Source organism: Trachemys scripta, chromosome 7 (assembly GCF_013100865.1).
Source record: "Trachemys scripta elegans isolate TJP31775 chromosome 7, CAS_Tse_1.0, whole genome shotgun sequence".
Taxonomy (NCBI): Eukaryota; Metazoa; Chordata; order Testudines; family Emydidae; genus Trachemys; species Trachemys scripta.
In genome coordinates, this window is record NC_048304.1 from 47,061,966 (window position 1) to 47,081,912 (window position 19,947).

Consider the following 19,947-nt stretch of genomic DNA (forward strand, 5'->3'; position numbering starts at 1 on the left):
GCTGTGGTTCGTTGCAGGCTGTGGTTTTGGCTCCTCTCCCAGCAGGCTCTTGGCGGTGCAGTTTTTGCCTTTCCATTCTGAACAAGTCAGTCACTTAGCACCATACAAAAGTGCCCTCAAAAATGTCCGGAGTAGAACGCGCCCCGATGGGTGGTGACCGGAAAGCCATTGGCAGCCAATGGCTCTTTGGGCAATGAGTTGGGGTTATCAGTCCAGCTCCTGATGGGCAGCTGTTCGCCTCACTAGACTCCCCATTACAACTGGTTCTGGTGGACCCTCTGAGAGAGGCCAAGGCCAAGGAGATGGATCAGTGATGAGGCACTGTCAAAGCTGAATCCCAACCCTGTCACTCGGAGTGCAGAAGTGGGGCCAGCATGGATTTTAAAAATTAATATTGGCCACTCCAGGCTTGTATTAAACTCCAAAGGTTACAGCTTTTCTCTGATCTTGGCTTGGTAAACGCTACCACCACCAAAAGGCAACCAAACCCCCTTTCAACCCAGGAAGGAGCACTTGGGAATTCCTCCCTGTGGGGTGCCCTCAAGCCCTTTCACCCCCACTCCGGAGAAGAGCTCAGTAGGAAACAAAGGAAATTAGCTGTAGCTACCAGCTAATCAAACAACATGCACAAACTCTTGGGACACCAAAAATCCAATCCTGTTCTTAAAAAAGGTAAATTTTATTAAAAACAAAAAGAGAGAAAATACATCTGGAACTTAGGCTTTTGCTAGATAATAAAAGCGCAATTCCAAAAATCAAGCATCCAAAATAGCTTTCTTGAGGGTTCAGCTTAAAGGTTACAAGCAAACAAAAGCATCTGGGGTTAGCACAGAGGAGTCCACAAGCCAATAAGAAATAAAATAAATAACTCTAATCACATCTAATTAAACATTCTGATCTACTTACACATTGGAGTTCAGATAAGTAGTTCTAGGCATGATCTGATGACTTATAATCATACCTGGCTTAGCGGCATATAGCATGGCTGCTCTGACCCTTAAGCCCAGAGAGAACAGACAAAGGGAAAGTTTCTTTCAATTTTAAAAAGTTCTGTCTTTCCATTGGCTCTTTTGGTCAGGTGCCCACTTTTTTCTTTACCTGGGGACTTTTTAACCCTTTACAGGTAAAGCAAGTAAAGAACAGCTACCAAGAGGAATTTTACAGCTAAGTGGCTGGCTGGGTGTCCATCAAAGGGAGCTACCCCCCCCCCCACTTTATTTATCACAGGAACGTTGGCGGAACTATCTGAGGGGAGCGTGTGCTGTTAAAATAGGTAGACACATGGTCTGTGATCCACTTCTTACCACCAACTCCAGGACCTAATCCTGTTCCCCATTTACACGCATGGAACTGCACTTCCACTCCATGCATCTGATGAAGTGGGTTTTAGCCCACAAAAGCTTATGCCCAAATAAATTTGTTAGTCTCTAAGGGGCCACAAGTACTCCTCGTTGTTTTTACTTCAGAGAGCTTCCCACGGGGGAGAGTCTCTGGAACATGGGGAACAAACCCATGGTCCACCTAGCCCACTGTCCTATCTCTGAGAGGGACCAGCAGCAGCTACTGCAGAGGAAGGTGTAATTTGGTCCCATGTTTCCAGAAAAGAGCTGGTGAGATCTCTCGTCTCTTTTCATCGTCCTCCCCCATCCATCTGTTTGGCTGTATGCAGGGAGCTCCTGGTTAGCTTATGCTAATAGAACCTATGAGCGTATCAAGGAAGGAACGTGTGTTTGAATAATGCCCATTGCAGGGCACGGGCGCAGATTTTAAAAGGGGACTTTAAATGGGGAAACAAAACTCTCCTGTTGTTTGGGAGAAGACAAGTAATCTCTAAGGAGACTTCAGTTATTGCCAAAAAAATCCCTGTCTGTTGCAAATGACTTTGATTCCCCAGCCCCCGCACTTGTTTGTGCACAGAAGGAGAGTTGTTTTTTTAATTTAAAAGAGGCTTAATTTGGAAGGGAAAAAATCTGTTTAAAATTAGAAGAAGGAAAAAAAAGAAAAGGCAACCAACAAATGGTGTTGCTCAAGGATGGAGGACACAATGCCACACTGTTGGCCACGGAGGGGAAAATGCTTGTTAAAAAAGCCTCAAGAAACCTCCCACGATTTATTCTCAAATAATTTGTTTGAAACAAAGGCCTGGTCCACACTAACCCCCCACTTTGAACTAAGATATGCAACTTCAGCTACGTGAATAACGTAGCTGAAGTCGAAGTACCTTAGTTCGAACTTACCGCAGGTCCAGATGCGGCAGGCAGGCTCCCTCGTCGACTCCGCGTACTCCTCTCGCAGAGCAGGAGTACCGGCGTTGACGGCGAGCACTTCCGGGATCAATCCGGGATCGATTTATAACGTCTAGACAAGACGCGATAAATCGATCCCAGAAGATGGATTGCTTACCGCCGGACCCAGAGGTAAGTATAGATCTACCCAAAGAATTAATATATTTGTTGGAATGTTTCATATGTGCTATAAGAAGACGCCATGTGCCAGGTGCCACCTCCTTCCCATGCTCCCCTTCCCCTGGTGGTTGTACTGCCTGCAGTCACTGTTTTCACCGTGCCTCCTTCTGCTTGCACAGCACCAGGGGAATTTGCTGCAGCCGCCTGACACAAGCAAAGGGCTGAAAGTCAGTGACCTTAAGAGAACCCTGGTGCCAGATGGCAAGGGGCCCCTTGCTATTTAACAGTAAAACTCAGCTGGCCTGACCAGCTTAATACACCTCAGACTCTGTCATCATATTTGTTTAACTAGGGTTACCATACATCCGGCTTTTCCCGGACATGTCCGACTTTTTGGTCCTCAAATCCCCGTCCAGGGGGAATTGCCAAAAAGCCGAACATGTCTGGGAAAATGCCGGCATCCCTGCCCCAGTCCCCTGCTTACCTGAGTGGCTCCCACAGGCTGCAAGCTGCAGGCGGATTCCCCGGGGCGGCAGCTGCTGCTGCTCCCCCCAGACACCTCAGCTTTGTGTAGCTGAAGAGCCGAGCTGCCCGAGCGCTACCGGATTCACGGTTTGCCAGGCAGCCCCCAGACCTGCACCCCCGGCCGGGCTCTTCCCCTCCCGGGCTCTGGCTGTGCTGGGGAAGCACCCAGCCGGGGATGCAGGGTCTGGAGGTCTGGGGGCTGCCCAGCAAACCGTGAAGCCGGTAGCGCTCGGGCAGCTGTTTCACATGGCTGGGAGGGAGGAGGGGGAATGTAGGGTGCTCAGGGGAGGGGGCGGAGTTGGGCGGGGATTTGGGGAAGGGGTGGAGTTGGGCGGGGAAGGGGCGGAGTTGGGGAGGGGCCAGTGGGGAAGGGGCGGGGCCAGGGCCCCGTGGAGTGTCCTCTTTTTTTAATTTTTAAATATGATAACCCTAGTTTAACAGGTGGCTTGTAATATGTCATTTGAAAAGTAGTAACAAGCTGGTCTTTAATATCGCTGTGAAATGTACGTAACAAGGCTGTACGTGGACTTACAGATACACTCTCAGATTTGTCTTTTGGAGTCCCAAGGAGGCCAACTAGGTTTTTTCCAGACAAAGGAAAATAGCCAATGCCTCTTGGGCTCGATTGCAAATCACGCCATGTGTGGCCCAGAGTAATGGGCTCTTCGTTGGCAGGAAGATCATTTATATTGTAAAACCATAGGAGACTGCAAAAAGTAACATGGTGTCGGCTCCCTGGTGGACAGCGGACACGGAAAGCGAGTCCCCAGGAAGGCTCCCTGACTTTGAAAACAAAGAAAAACTTTGAGGGTACAAGGAACTGCTGAAAGACATTGGGGGTATCCACCACTTAGGACAAAGGGGGAACAGCACCTTCTGAGTTCAGGAAAAGTGGACCTCTTACGCCGGGAGGCAGGAGTCGTTGGAAATGGATCATAGGTGTGAAACACGCTTAGACAAAGATTGTAACTTGCTGAAATTAAGCTTAAGTCAGTAGAAAGCAGGTTTGGGTTGGTTTTCCTTGTCCCCATGCCTGTCTCTTCTGTTCTTCCTCAGGATTCCTTCAATCTCTGCTCCTTGTTAATAAACTTATTCTTGTTTTATTACAAACCCATCTCGGGGCTGAGTACTAAACTGAAGGGTAAGATCCTCAGCCAAACTACCAGGCTGGTGTGTGCTCTGCCTCTTTGGAAGCAGTGAACTTGAGAACTTCTGGGAAGGTCCGGTGAGAAGAGCTGGGCACTGCAGGGGAGACTCGGGACTGGAAGGGCTGTTGGGGTAACCAGGCTGGGGAAAGCCAGGGTCAGGCCATTGTGCTCTGAGCAGATGGCTGGTGGCTCGACTCTGAGCTGAAGCTGCATAGCACAGAAGCACCTGGGGTTATAGGGCAGGCGGGGACATGGCCCCTCACTGGTCTGGGTGACCCCCACAAAGCACCTCTCCTGCCAGGGGCTGTTCCGGGGTAGGTCAGAGGTGTGCTGTCAGGACAGGAGGTGCAGATAGTTCATTCCTACATGCTGGCTATTCCCTCGCGCAGCAGCTATCTCCTCTTCATCCTGTCACCAGGCTTTGTGCTGGTTTAGAGAAGAATTGACCCTCAAGGCTCCCATTGACATGAGTGGGTTTGCGCTGGGGTGCGTGAGATCAGAATCAGGCCCCTCTGAGGTTTTGCTTGAGTGGGGGCTGAGCAGTGAGCCCAGGGGTTGACCCCACTGAAGCACATGTGTCCGATATGCCTGTTGCCTGCATCTCGTTTTCTACCTATTTGCTCTTGACCCAGGCCAACAGTTCTCGATCCCTTTCCCCTGCCTCCCCACGTGGCCTCTTCAGCCAAGCTGTTCCATCGGGGCTACTTGGGCTTGTCCCCAGCTCTGCCTCTTTGAGCAGGACATTGAGTAACTGGCCCAGAACGTCCCCAGCAAGCTCTACAAGGCCGAAGTGTCTTCTGCATCTCTGTGCAAGGAGCCGGCCCTTCAGTCCTTCCCACTGACTGACTAACCATTGGAAAGGCTGACTAAGGGGCATGGTGGATTCTCCATCACTGGCAATTTTTAATTCAAGAGTGGATGCTCTTCCCAGAGAGAAGCTGCAGTTCAAACAGGAGCTATGGCGGGGGAAGTTCTATGGGTTATGCAGGAGGCCAGTCTACATGATTATAATATAATCCTTTCTGACCTTGGAATCTATCTACCTGTGGAACATGATGGACTAATGCCTAGCGAGACAGTGTATTGCCTTGGTGAGCGCATATGACTGGCTGTCGGGAGAACTGAGTTCTCTTCCTTTTTCTGACACAGCCTGGGCACCTGAGCTCTGCTTTCTTAAGTTCTCGGTCGGTCGGTCTGTCTTACATCCGTTCATCTCAGGCTCTCCCCAGGGTATCCGAGTGACCACGCAATGCCGCCATCAACAGCAAACTATTGCAAATACATGAGAGTCAAGCGTAGTCTCCCTGCTGTACCAGGGCAGCTGATAGGTACTGATTCAGTACATTCCCTCAGCAGCCCCTTTCATCCCCGCCCCCTGTGCAAACTTGGCAAGTGCTGGCAGCCTTCTGGGTGAATTCCCCTCCGTGCTATGGGCCAGGCTAAGCAGGGAGGTGGAATGAGTCTGGCCCAGTAGATATAATGAAGTGTTTCATAAACTCCCAATATTAAACACATCTCTCTAATCTAATTCCTGTTTAAACAATGCTAACACATAGGTGAGCCAGACTGGTTTCCAGCTCTGCGTTCATCAATGTTCAGTGTGGTCTAGGGGCCTTGGCATGAGCTGGCACCTGGCCTGCCAGTGTCACAGAGGGTGGGGAATGGAAGGATCTTTTACAGCCTGAGGCTGCCATCCTGGTGCCAGCCAGGCCTTCCCTGTCTCTGCGTTGGGCCATGCCCAGGTGTGAAATTAACTAAGAGTGGTGAGAAATGAGAAGTGAGAGGCAACATCGACTCTTTGTTTGCTGTCTCTTTGCTTTCAGCCCGCTTTCTGTCTCTCCCCTGAAGGGCTGGCGGCTGCTTCCTTCTAGTTCCTGCCAGTGGGTCAGTCAAATTGATTCTGATCGTTTCTTTAAGTCACTCCTTGGCTATAAACAGAAACACTTTCTTCTTAATGCGGTTTTAATTCTAGAATCGAACAATTATTAGATCGTTGTCCCCTATTGAGCTGTTTTGCCTCTTCTCTGCTAAAGGAATCAATCGAACAGGTATTCACCACATGTGTAGGTGTATGCAGCTCATTTGCTAGAACACATGTAGTGAGGGGTTGGATTTGGAGATGCTCTGAATCCATACGCATGTCTGTACCCACCCAGGCAGAACCACAGGTATGTCCGAATCCACACACACACAAAATCCATGCGTGTATGAATTAACATACTCACACAGATCCCCACACATACACACAGACCACACCCGCATGTATGTGTGAATCTGCACTCTCGCAAATCTATACATGTATGTAGTCAAGTGTATGTATGAAGAAAGAGCCACGTGCATTGAGAATCTGCACACTCCCGCAAATCTGCACGTGTTTACAGGCACACACAGACAAAATCACACATGTCTGAATCCACAGTCATACAAAACCATGGCTGCATATGCAGCCCTTGACGTATGCCAGGTGCATGCGCACACACCACACACGGATGTAATACTCACCCATCTCCTGCCCCAAAATCCCATACACAGGCTTACTTGGACCTCATGTGCCTGTCGCAAGATCATTGACCTAGCACAAATATATATACACACACACACACACACACAGGAAAACACCAAATATCTCTGCTCAGAACCCCTGGCTCCCGTTCTCTGTGATCAACTCCCCTCGGACTCTCTGGGGCAGCTTCCACAGAAAGATCTTTCTGTGGTTTGTAGCACAGACGACCCATTGACTAAACTACGCAGATAGGAACATAGGGATAATCGGCTCTGATCCAGCTGTGGGTAAGTCTAGATCAGTGTCCTGTCTCGGGGGGCAGCCCCAGATATAGCAGAGGAAGATATGAGGACCCTGCAGTAGCAGATGTGGGATAATCTACTCCCACCTAGGTCTGTTCCTGGTCTCTAACAGCTAGAGATTGGCTTAAACCCTGAAGGACATGGTTTAACAGCCCTCTAAAATTATTATCATACTAAATCTCAGGGGGAGGGATAGCTCAGGTGTTTGAGCATTGGCCTGCTAAACCCAGGATTGTGAGTTCAATCCTTGAGGGGGCCACTTAGGGATCTGGGGCAAAATCAGTATTTGGTCCTGCTAGTGATGGCAAGTGGCTGGACTCAATGACCTTTCAGGGTCCCGTCCAGTTCTATGAGATAGATAGGTATATCTCCATAAATCATTAATGCACATGCATGGAGGAGACTAAAAGCCGAGCTACATATACATGGTGCACACCCTGACATCCAAGCACAGAAACCACACATGTGCTTTTTGACACACATGCAACCACACACAAGCCGATATGTGCCAACATGCAGCCCTGCCCACACCTGCCTGTGCACTCCCCTTCGGACATGAGCACGGATGTCACATGCACATCTGCTCTCACACATGCACTTATGTTCACTGGTACACACACAATCATACAGCCCTGCACAACAAATACACCCATCATGTGCACATACCAATATACACACTACACCTATTCCTAGCTGTACGCACATCTGCATGGGAGTATGGATGTACACATGGGAACATGCACCGCCCAGCTAAAGATCTAGGAGGGAGATCAATTAATGCCCAATCCGGCTGGAGGCCAGTCTGAGCGCTCCCACAGTAAATAGCTGCTTAAAGGAGATTTCATTTTACGCAGAATTAACAGGCCATGGAACTGAGTGGAGAGGTGTGATCAGATATCAATTTCACTGCCTGGTGCTGGCGGGCACAGAGCTTCTGCCCTTGGTGCTGGTGCCAAGTGCTAATCCTGCCCTCAGGGTGCCAAGGTGGTGAGAGATTTTTGGGGGGCAGTGGAGCTGGAGGATGTCCTCTCACAGCAGCTCTCCTCTCTGCCTGGCTAGACACTTACTGAGGGGCCTGGCATGCCTGGCGCGAGCTGACAACATGCCATTTAGCAGTGCCAGTCGTCCGAGTTCCCTGTCGAGTCCCGGGGGCAGGTCCTGCATGGAGCAGCACAAGTCATATGGGGAATGAGGAAGGCTCAAACAATGGCTTCATTGTCTCCCTGATTCTGATTCCTAAGGCCGATTCCTCAGCTCCATTTTGGCCACTTTGCCCCACTCTGGCTGTGCCAAGGGGCCGGAAAGGTGGCAGATCCAGCCAGCTCGATACTGGCTCTGGTTTGCTTCTCCGCATGGAGGGCATGGCTAAAGTGCAAGCTCTTTGGGGGAGGGACTGCCTGCTACTGTGGGTTTGCTGCAGTGTCTAGCACAATGGGGCCCCCCCGGCGCTCTGGCAGTAAACATGATGAATAATAACAGCCAGATGAATTGCACTCCAGCAATCCCTTGCTGCCAGAATAGCCCATGGGGGCCATTACCAGCCAGCATAAATTAGAGCAACCTCGAGGTTGCTTAAAACTTGGGCTGAAGAGTGAGCTGGCCCCCGGCAGAGCCAAGGGTTGGTAAAGCAGAAAGGCACTTTTGCCTCCTTCTTGGTCGGTGTGTGGCGCAAAGCTGGGACAAACCCATGAATCGTGGGCCATGCCTCTGTCTATCTCCCTCTGTTTCTCTCTCTGTGTCTCTCCCTCTCGCTTTGCTGTCCTGGAAGTACCAGACTGCTGCTGGAGCTGTCACATCCTCTTGGCTCTGAACTCACCCCTTTGCCTCCCTGCAGAAAGCTGGGGAATGCTCCTGTCTGGTGAAGGGCAGGGTCCATGTCACAGCACCCAAGGGAATGTCTGCTCTAGTGGGTGGGTGGGAGCACACGTCTCCTAGGGCAGGTTTCAGCCCCAACTGCTGCTGCCCCTGCCCGTCCAGCAGCCCCTAAAGAGAGAAGGAAAAGCAAGGCCCAGTGGGGAGGGGGAATCTCAGAGCCTGACAGTCTGGGGCCAGCAGCCGTATTCCTGGAGCCCTCCTGATGGGGCAGAGCAGAGGTGGCTTCTCCTGGGGTGGGATCATGGGTGGGTGAGTCACTGGGGAGGTGAGAACAGCCTCGGGGGGAGGCAGGGAAAGGGGGTGAAATGGAGAATGGGGAATGGAGATGGAGAAAGGAGGAAAGTGTCTGACCCAGAGGGCGAGGGAGTGCAGGGGGGCAGCCAAGCAGACACCTACCTGCTCCAGGGTTGCCTTGTGCAGCGGGGCTCCACCTGGGCCCCAGGTGTATATTCCTGAGCACCTCCCGCGTCTCGGCCCTGCCCACATGTGCTCTGGAACAGCAGAGTAGGTGCAGGCGGCACAGGCTGTCAGTGCCCAGCTGAGGGACCCATTCCAGGCCAGGTTCCTGGACAGTGACTGTCTGGCCAATCCCAGGGCATGTACGGCTGTCCCAGCGACAGCCACGGTGATTGAAATGCAGTGAGAGGCTGGCATAGAGTTGCCCCAGAGCAGGTAGTGTTGGGACCAGTGGTGGTATCCAAGGCCCTTGGGGGCGGGGGTAACCCCACTGCCCATCCTGCTGTCACAGCCCTAGTGCAGGCTCCTAGCAACTCTTTCCTCCAGACATATGACTGTCGATCTGCTCCCTCTGCCCCTACAGGTGCTGAGCACTTGTCCTCCTCCCCGGGCGATGGGTCCCCACTGACCTCCGCGCTGTAACCTGCCAGATGTAGCTCAGCCGCCTGTTGCTAATGTTTGGATGCCAGAGGCCAGCGCTTTGACCAGTGCCGCCTGGTGGCTCTCCTCACTCCGCAAGGACAGGGCCATGGGGCTCTCTGTCCCCCTGTGGCTTTGGCTGCTGCAAGCCGCCACGTGCCTCGCCAGCAGCCCAAACCCCAGCTACAGCACAGTGGCCAAGAAGGAGATCAGCACGGAAGGGGACCTGGTCATTGGGGGGCTGTTCCCGGTGCACGAGAAAGGTAGCTCCAATGAGGAGTGCGGCAAGATCAATGAGCACCGAGGGATCCAGCGCCTCGAGGCCATGCTCTTCGCCTTGGACGAGATCAACAAAGATCAGCGCATCCTGCCAGGGATCACACTGGGGGCCCACATCCTGGACACCTGCTCCAAGGACACCTACGCCCTGGAGCAGTCTCTGGATTTTGTCCGCGCCTCCCTGACCCGAGTGGATGGCTCCGAACACATCTGCCCTGATGGCTCCTACGCCATCCACGATGACGTTCCCATGGCAATTACCGGGGTCATCGGGGGCTCATACAGTGACGTCTCCATCCAGGTACTATGTGCACAGAGGGCAAGCTGGGGCCATGGGGATTAGAATGAGAGGGCATTGAGGCCCAGGCCACTGGCAGTGGGATATAAGGTGACCTCTGTGTGGCCAGTCTGAATCTAGCTCTGGTTGGCAGAGAGTGAATGTCATTACATTCGGCTGGCTACGTGGTTTGCTACAGTATGTGCAATGAGTTTGTGTGTGGGGTCTCAATCCAGATCCTGGTCCCCAGGTGCTCGCATGACAAGAGCTGGTGCTCGCTGGCATAGTCTCAGCAGAGAGGCCAAGGACTAGATGACTGTTGGAGACCTAGCTGGTTGGATTTGAAGGGGTTTGAGGTGCAGCCATCCCTTCTGTACCTGTTTGGGGGATAAGCAGGGGTCTGAGCATATGGGTGTGACCTCCACACCACGGACCACATCACTGTCCCAGGGAATGAGCACATGGGTGTGACCCTTGCCCACCCCCAAGGAGTGAGCGTATCTGGCTTAACCTACCCTGTGTGCTCCACCACCCACCCCCCAGCCTGAGAGGATGGTGCAGCCTCACACCTGGCTCTCTCATTGCCCCTGGCATATGCTGATTTCTTTATTGCCCAATTTACCATTTAGAAGTCGGCCTCCTCCTGACCCAGTGCGGGTTTGCCCCTGTTCCCATGTGTGCACACCCGTGCCACTCATCACTCTCCTGCCCGTACAATGGAAAGCACGGTTCGCGTCGCAGGGAAAGAAAGAGCCACAGACATTCCTTGGTGACAGTGCCGGCTTGGGGCCTGTCAGTTTAACTGCAGCCTCTCCTGCCTTTTAGGAACCTAAAATTCTCTTTGGGCTTGTGAGAGATCCGGGCATGTCAGCCCAGGCAGAGTGGACGTGGTGTGGCATGTGGTGTGGAGGTCACACCCCATACGTTCAGACCCCTGGGATGGTGATGTGGTGCGATGGTCAGACCTATACGCTCAGATCCCTGGGATGGTGATGTGGCATGTGGTGCAGAGGTCACACCCTTACACTCAGATCCCTGGGATGGTGATGTGGCACATGGCGTGGAGGTCACACCTTTATGGTCAGATCCCTGGGATGGTGACGTGGCACATGGCATGGAGGTCACACTTGTATGTTCAGACCCCTGGGATGGTGATGTGGTGCAGTGGTCACACCTGTATGTTCAGACCCCTGAGATGGTGATATGGCATATAGCATGGAGGTCCCACCTGTATGTTCAGATCCTGGGATGGTGATGTGACACATGGTGTGGAAGTCATACACCCGGATGCTCAGACCCCTGGGACGGTGATATGGCACGTGGTGCAGAATTCACACCCATGCGCTCAGACCCCTGAAACAGTGATGTGGCATGTGGTGTGGAGGTCACACCCTGAGACCTGGTGTGTGCTTGTAGCAGACGTGTATACCCCATATGTTGAACACCGAATGCCTTTGAACTGTTCCCAAGCACAGGCCCTGTGACTTGCCCTGACCTCGTCCACACACTAGTATTTTCCAAGCCCTCTCTCCTTGCTGTGGCCATGACTTTAAACTCAGCCTAACTCAGCTCCCTGCCTGGGAGGGGATGGGCTTTTTATAGCACAGCAGCCACGTTGTGCCTTCCCTGCCCCGCCACGATGCCTCCCTCTCATGGAGAGCCCCTTCCCCCACACACCCCGATTCCACGCAGGTTAGTGGGGGCCTAGATCCCGAAGCACTCAATAGCCCGCCCTCCCGACCACCACAGTACTTAGCTGCTGCTCCCAAGCCTCTCTGTGCTGCATTAATGTTGTAATTAATGCAAATTAATCTCTCATCATCCCATTCAAAGCCTGGCCCAGGGGGAGCAGGAAGCGTGGCTAGGTGAGCCGGCATGGCAGCCAGCCTGGTGCCAGGGCTTTGGGGCACTGAGCCAGGCATGCAAGAAACTGAGCCGAGAGTCTGAGCAGAGCTGGCTCCTTGCAGCAGGCCTGCGTGGGAGAGCCATTCATTCAGCAGAGCCCTGAGCTGCTGCTTGCAAAAGGTGTGTGTGGGGGGCCCCACCGGTGCCCATTCACAGCCCTTCTCTCCTTTCCCCTGCTCTCATGCTCTACCTCAGCTCTGACCCCAATTGCCTCCCTGCGGGAGGGGCCACCAGGGGGCCCTGCCAAGCACACCTGAGACTCCACCATCTGTCGCTAGCATCAGCCGCTTTCCCTCAGGCCTCCTGGGCCAAACGCCTCCCCTTGGGGTAGCTCGGCCAGAGTCGCTGAGACGCAGGCCCAGGGTGGGAGCTGGAACCCTGGCTGGCTGGCAAAGAGACACAGAAAAGAAAGGAGACCTTCATTCATTTATAGCTCCACTCCCTCCCCGAGTGGGTGAATGCCAGGCAGCATCCCTAAACCCCCACACCTCTAGTCCCACGAGATTGTGCCAGCCATCCACCTTCCCTTCCTGCAGGGCCTTCTTTATTTACTCCCTGGATTCCCCTCCCAAGCAGATTGCTGCACAGCTGGGGCGAGCAGCTCTCCTTTCCCTTCCAGCTCAAGATGATGTCCCCCTGAGCCAGGCTGCCAGGGAGCCCTTGGCCCTGAACCAAGGGGTCTGCAGGGATGGGGATGGGGGGACAAGCAGGAAGTGGGGAAGGGAAACAAGGCAGGAGAAAAGGGAGGTGGGCCAAAGAGCAGGGAGAGGCTGCAGGAGCTGAAAAGATGGGGGTGCAGGAGCTGGATGGTCAGCTGTAATGTATGTTTGAAGTGCCATGAATAGCATTCCAATGGGGCTGCAGGAAGTAAAGGGAGCATTTTCTCTTTGAAGCTATTGTAGATGGAGCAAGAGAAAAAGGAGGAGGGGAAGGAAAGAAAGGGATGGGGGAGGGATGGATGGACAGATAGAAATGATGATGGGGCCAGACAGACAGGCAATTAGATACATCGACAGCCCAGAAGGTGGGTAAATCCATCGCTGGGCAGACAAAAGGAGAGGGAGATTGGCAGTGAGATCATTAGGCAGCTCATTAAAAAGAAGCAGCTAATTAGCTGCAGTTGCAGACACTGTCCAGGGCTGGGGACAGAGCTGCACGGCACTGAGGAGAACACGGAGCCGTTTATTAATAATTCTGGGCTTTCCTAGCTCTGCGTGCGTCTCCTCCAGGCTGCAATAAAGCAGAGCATGCTTGCAGTCTCCCCTGGGCTTCGCACAGAGAGCTCCAGGTTTGATCCAGCTGAGACATCACATTTCTGAGGCCTGCATTGAATTAGGACCTTCCCCCACCCCGACAATGGCACACGCGCTCCCCGTTCTTTCCTCACTAGGTGCTCTCCCTCTCTCTCTCAACACTCCCTTCTGGGAGCAGCAGCCCCTCGTTCTGCAGGCTGGCTTGAGGACCAGTGGCTGAGTGTAAGGACAGTGCAGCCTGCCCAGCACCGGGCCAAAGGTGGCTGTGAGCTCAGATGCAGGGCAGTGGGGCCCCAAGTGTAAATTAGAGCAGCCCCAGGCACTCAGCCCTATGCTGTGCCTGTGTAGGGGGGATTCTCTCCCAGCTACACATGGTGCCTGTATCGGCCCCTATATGTTTCCAGAGCAGTGCAGGGTTGGATCTCTCCTTGCCTGTCTGCTATGCCAGACACCTTCGGCAGGTATAATTCACCTAGCTCCCTGCAGCCCCTCCTGGAGGAAAAGTCAGTGCTGCATGTTTTCTTGTTTCCAAGTTTATAGCTAATGCTAGTCTCTATTATCCAGAAGGGCCTCCAAAGCATTTTCACAGACCGCAGGCACCCAGCATTGCTCTCTGTTATGGCTCTGCGGGTGTAATCTGGATTAATGCCGCAGGATGTGACTGCTAGCTGGATATACAGGAATTGTGCACCAACGCTGAGATGTAGCCACCTCGGGTGGAACACAGCAGCTGTTCAAAGCCAGCTAGGCGAGACACTGGAGCCAGTTCAGCCTGCTGGGAGAAGCGAGCAGGAGTGGTTAGGGCAGCAGGATGCAGTTACTGGTGGGAAGTTTGCACGGATGCGGAGGCTGATGCTGCCCTGTTCTTGTGAAAAGCAAGACGAGGTTTTTATCAGTCATGAGTGGTTGGGGAGAACTCCTCTGAAAGGTGGCATTGCCAGCAGCACAGTGCCCCCTATGGCAGAGTCACAAAAGGGTATCACTCCCCAAGTCACCAGCATCACTCCCTGTAGCACCTGTTTTTTTCCAGTCTGCTGCTGAGGTTATTGCTGGCCAAGATGATGGTTTTGGCCCAGATCTTCCAAGGTGTTTAGGCTCCTAACTTCCATTAATTTCAAGGGTCCTAAATACCTTGGGATCTCTGGACTTTCCCCCTTCTTTCACTTCACTGAAAACTCCATTAGCTTGGGGCTGAGGGGATGGTTGGGTGTCTCATAACTACCACCTCCCCTGGTCATTCACCCACTTGGCTCTAAAAGGGCTGCATAAGTCACTGACCCCTTTGCAGACTCAGCATGGGCCTCTGCCACTTACTACGCTGTAGCATTGGGCTGATCTTCTGCATTGGGGCAAATTGCACCCACAACCCCTCCTTTCTGCTTAGCCCAGGCACCCTGTTTTATATGGACTCGCCTTGTTCCTGGCCCCCACTCCATGTAGTGCTTTCTTGCCTTCACGCCACATAGAGCCTTTCATCTGGCAGGGTCTCGAGCCGTTTCACAGACTTATCCCCTCAATCTTTGGAATCGCAGTCAGTGCAGCTGTGCTGATTTCTACCAGGATTGGATCTGGCCTCGTGTACATTCAGATCACTCCCACCACCTGGTAATCAGCCTCTTCTGCAGCAGTGCACGACAGTGGGGTGGAGGGGCTGGAATTTAGGGAACAGGAGGTAATTGCCAATAGCCAGGACCCTAAGTTTAATGAGGAATCTTTATGGACCACAAGCGGTTGGAATCTAACCAGCACAGTGCCCCCTGGGTATTCACTCAGTCCCGATTCAGCCAGAGGAGAGCGACCTACTAGCACAAAAACAGGGCATTGTGTCACATGGTTCCTTCCTGCAGGGTACAGGGTTTCCTTGGCAGTCTCCTAGCTAAGGACGAGGCCAAAATTTCCCCTGCAGTTCCACCTGGATGTGGTATTCTCCTGCACTCCCTAAGTTAACCTGTTGGTTAGTGTGACTGTCCACTGTTAAAAACAGCTGCCATGTTTCACCCCAGAGGTGGCTGCATGGCAGTGCAGGTGAGGTGATTTTCTTATAAGTGGTTGTAGGCCTGGCTTGACATGAATAATTAGACATGGGTGAAACCTCATTTCTCAGAATACAGGATTAGGGAGGTAAATGGATCAGCAGCCTGGAAACAGAATGTCTGCACTAGCTAAGACAAGGGTGAACCCCCAGGGAACCATTTACAATGGCCAAGATAACAATCAACAAGATAAATTGGGACCATAAAGATGATGTAAAGAGTAAGTCGTGCGTGGACAGAGCATGCTGTACAGGGATTGTACAGCCAATCCTTAAACGTGTGATGCAGTGTATAGTAAATGCAGTTTAATCTGGAAATGTCTATAGAGAAAGAAGTTTGCTGTGTAACTTTGGGTGGGGGTGGTATGCCCTGTTCCCACCCTCTACTCTTGAGGCTACTCAACTCAAGTGTCGTTTGATTGCATGCCAATAAAGAAACCTCAGTGAGGAGTTCAGAGTCGAGCTGAATTCTTAGGAACTGAGGGAATGAGATCTTGGAGGCCACTGGGTGGATAAGGTCTCAGAAGCCACCCCAACGTACTCCTGAGCAGATAAGGTCTCAGAGGCTACCCCAGAACTGGGCTGGTGGAAGTCACAGGGCTCTGCTGTGAGCAATACAAAGTTCTTGAGGCTGGTGGATGCAGACTGAGGCCTGGGCTGTCTAGGTCTTGGCATGGAGTAAACAGCCCCGGAATGGACGGCTGCCTATGCTACCCGGTGAGGTGCTAGATTCCCAACGTGACCTTCCTCACAAGGCCTACAGTGGCTTAGATCGCGCCTTTGTATGCCAGCTTGGCCTGTCCACTTTCAGAGGCCTGCTGCCTGCCTGCCCGCCCCAGGAATTCGCTGGAAAGCACTTCCTGACTGGGATTTCGCTTCCCAGGGAACGTGTTTATTTCACTCTCTGTGCTTGTCTCTGCATGGAGCCTTTCCCACGGCTTTAACAGAGTCGGCTTAACCCACAATAATCTCAATGTTCAGGTCCACCCCCCCGTCTGCCAGGCTGCTCCCTGCAAACACTGCAGCCTCTCTCCGGCAGGCGTAGTGCCGCCACTTGTTCTGGATGACCAGGACTGCCCTCTGGTACTTCTTGTACTGGCTCCTTGCACGCCACATCCTGACCAGTGATTGCAGGAGGACGGTAGCTCTCATGGGCCTCACGTACATTGCCAGCACCGTGACCCGCCTCTCCTCCCGCTGCCAGAATGAGACCCGGCGCCACCACCTCTGGATCACCAGCACGCAGAGCGTCGCTTGGCGCACCGTTCGCCGGGTGAGCACCCCCCGCCACCATGACTGGATGGCAATGGCGGATTTGCTGCTGGGGTCCTTCTCTGGTGAGGGGGAGAGAGGAGGAGAGATTGCTTTCTGCTGTGAAGAGAAGACAGGAAACCATCTGTCGCTACGGGAGAGGTAGCCACTAAAGCACAGATTTCTATTGCTTGAGCTAAAGGAAAAGTTCCATTATCTGACAGCAGTAGTAGGTTGCTACCTTCTATGTGGCCTAGGCCCTAGAAGGGGACATGACACTCACTTTATGTTTATTGAACATCTTTTTGCCTAAACATAGGTGTCCACGTAGGCCATAAATGGGCACCTAAGAGACCAGCCAAAACTAGCTGCCTCATTGGGGTTGATCCAGCCGAGCGACCAATCACAAATCTGTGAAGCTGCTGACACAGTACCATGCGCACTGCCACTTTTGGGGAGCCCTATAGGGACTTAAAATACCAGCCTGAGCCTGCAGGAGGGGTCTCCAACGCCCATGGGTGAGCTGTTGTTTTGGCTGGCCAGTCACTGGAGAAGGCGGAATCCCGCTCGGCCTGTTGGTGGAGATGCTGGGAGAGTGTTGGGGCTGTTGCGGCTCTGAAGGAATGTCTGGGCCTGCCTCTGTGCTCTGCACTGGGAGGAGTGGAAATGGAGAACCAGGACCGGCTTTCCAGGCCTGGCAGAAAAAGACCATCACAGAGAACCGGAAGGATTCCTGGAGCTGTGCAGAGAAGAGAGGCTGCTCCGAGCCAGGCTCCCCCTGAAATCTGACCCAGTTTCCCCAGTTCCACTGGTCATGCTACATGTCTTGGCGCTGGCCATTCAGCTCTTGCCAGTTTTTGCCTAAGCCCCCTTTGGCTTCCAGAACGGGGGGGGGGAGGTGTCTTTAAAAGTGATATGAAGAGAGTTGTCAGGGGGCAGATCCGTGCTGGGTGACACCCGCAACCCCCACTGAGCTGTGCCTGGGGGTTCAGAGTCAAAGAAATCCCGCCTGCGAGATGGAGGATACTCACGTCCATAGCTGCTGCCTGATCTGGAGCGCCCAGCTGCTGCAGGGAGTCTGGAGCTGCCAAGAGATGCCTCTGAGCATCATCGCCGCCTCCCAGGGCAGGATCTGTGACCACGGAGTTCTTCAGCGCCTTGGCATCAGGCTTCTTCCTGGGGCTGCCCTCCAGAGCCTTCACGCCCGCCATGGAGGAAGGAAAGAGAAGAGCTGCTCAGCGTAAGGATGGGAGGGAGGTCGCAGGGCTGACGACTGCAGCCCAGTGAAGGTGAAAAGTCCCCACCGCCCATCAGTGAGGCTTCCCCTCGTCAGCACCTGCCGGTGTTACCCTGACTTTCCCCGAGCTTGTCAGGGATCCAAAAGAACAGGTGTGGGAGCTAGAGCCAGGCAGACTGGGTGTGCTGCAGTCTGCCTCAGAGATAGGTGTAACTGAGAGCAGAGCTTGGCTCCTAGAGACAGGCGGACGTACACAGAGACAGGTGGAGACATGGGACTGCCCAGTCGGGATCGGACTAGTGCACCAGTTAATCCAGGGGCTGGTGCCAGCTGCTGCAGAGGACAGGCAGTTAGGGGATAACCTGCCCCAGGGGAGAGAAATCCAATCCCAGGGCTCGGCCTGGCTGCATTGACTTTGGTGGGCATTGTCTACAGGCGGCAACCCCAGTTAGTTAGTTTAATTGCAAGTTTATTCATTAGCACCCTCATCATCGACGGCTTCAGCCTTTCTGCAGTCAGTGCAATCGCACCCACCCGACGGTGTTGGTCCCAAAGGCTGGTACCAGGCACATTAGAAAATCTTTCCATATCCTCTCCTGGTTTGGGTGGAAACATAACCCTTCCATGATCAGCCTCTTCCCTCAGGGGTGGGGATGGGTTGAGGAGAAACAGGGAATTTAGTGCTGGAGAGTTGAATGCAATGGAGGGGGAGTGAAGGCAGGCAGTGGACCCCATCCTGAACAACAGATTGCCTCACTGAGAGTAAGGAGGCAGGTGGAGTCAGTCAACCCTAGGCTTCTCCTCCAGTGGATCCCCCTGCTGTGTCCTGAGAGAGCTACACTCTCCTAGCAGGGGAGGGAAAACCTTCTCCCCATGGTTTGCCATCCTCGGCTTCTCCATTTGCCTCCATTATCCATGGTTTCTCCAGAAGATCTACCACATTCTGCCCCAAGAGACGATCCTCTCCTCAACAGTGGGCTTGGGGAAGGGACATGGTGCCTATAAAGGGATCTGTGTCTGGCAAGTTTCTACTTCTGGGTTGATATTACCCCCCTCAACAGCCAGATATAAGAGAGTGTTATCTGTGAGTAATGCACTCCGTACGGGAGGTTTGCTTTTTCGTGCCCCCATGAGGCACCTCACATCTCAGGAGAGGACCATGTTTCCCTGGGATGGCAGGAGTTCACTTTTCATCAGCTGAGGGTCTTTTAGGACACTAGCATCAGCACCCTGTGGCGAGAGCTGTGATGTTACAATGGACGCCGACATCACTAGTCAAGCTGGTCAACCCAGGTAACGGATGAGACAACAATAGACCTGCCTTGACCGCTCTGCTGTTGGTCATTGGCTGGGTTGGAGGCAACCCAGATCCATGTGGGTTACAGACGTGGAAAACCTTGGCCTCAGAAGGCATGTTCAGGATTTTTTATGTCCTTGCTGAACCCCAGGGCACTGGGGGCAGAGTGTGGAGAGGTGAGGCATTGAAGAAACAGCAGGGAGTCAGTGGTTGTTCCTCAGGGTAACTGCAGGAGGAAACATTATCTGTCTGTTGCTGGTATCTTTTTCATCATTCTTTTCTCTGTACAGCTGTGAACATGGGCACAGCTGTGAACATGGGCACATCTATACCCGTTTTGTTCTTTCTCACTTCCATGCACCTGGTCAAATCCTTCTCTCACACCAGTGTCTTCCCTGGAATCACTGAACCTGTCTCTCTCAGCTTCATAGTCCACAACTAACCCTTCAGGGGCTAGTAGCCAGTGGCTCCTTGAAGGTGGGAGATTTACATGTATTGGGAATCGTGACCACCAGGAGACCAGGTGGCTTAAGGAACAGGTATAGCCCTTCCCCCTCTAAGATCTATAGTTCAAATCTAGCCCAGGCCAGTAGTGGCTGGAAGTCCTGGTGTATGATGGGCCATTTGAGAGCCTCTATAAGACAAGTTGGTGGCCTCACCTTTGGTTCCTAGTGGACGTGGGTCTGTGCTACATTGGGACTGTTTGGAAGCCTGGTGGCAATCTCAGTAAAGAAGCCAGGACTCCATGGCCCTACAGATAGTGAAAATGCCTCTTGCCCCTG

At 53.0% G+C, this 19,947-nt stretch overlaps 2 protein-coding genes across 2 annotated transcripts in view; one reads left to right on the top strand and one right to left on the bottom strand.

The window, feature by feature from the left end:
• The first annotated feature begins 3,362 nt into the window (after positions 1 to 3,362).
• Positions 3,363 to 19,947, top strand: part of GRM2 (glutamate metabotropic receptor 2) — a 41,395-nt gene continuing 24,810 nt past the window's right edge. The window contains exons 1-2 of the mRNA XM_034777739.1: positions 3,363 to 4,155; positions 9,579 to 10,214. Coding sequence (XP_034633630.1) covers positions 9,678 to 10,214 — 537 coding nt within the window. The 5' untranslated portion in view covers positions 3,363 to 4,155; positions 9,579 to 9,677. The remainder of the gene's footprint in view (positions 4,156 to 9,578; positions 10,215 to 19,947) is intronic.
• On the bottom strand, positions 16,335 to 17,842 carry IQCF6 (IQ motif containing F6). The gene is made up of 2 exons (XM_034775549.1): positions 17,663 to 17,842; positions 16,335 to 16,751 (listed from the first exon to the last, which is right to left on the bottom strand). Exons 1-2 carry the CDS (start codon positions 17,840 to 17,842, stop codon positions 16,335 to 16,337), a joined length of 597 nt encoding a protein of 198 aa, XP_034631440.1.

What these genes read in the sequence shown, in the direction of transcription:
- IQCF6 (XM_034775549.1), bottom strand. Translation starts at nt 17,842, where the DNA reads ATGGCGGGCGTGAAGGCTCTGGAGGGCAGCCCCAGGAAGAAGCCTGAT. An exon ending in ATCAGGCAGCAGCTATGGAC is followed by an intron (nt 16,752 to 17,662) that starts GTGAGTATCCTC and finishes TTCTCTTCACAG; the next exon opens with CAGAAAGCAATCTCTCCTCC.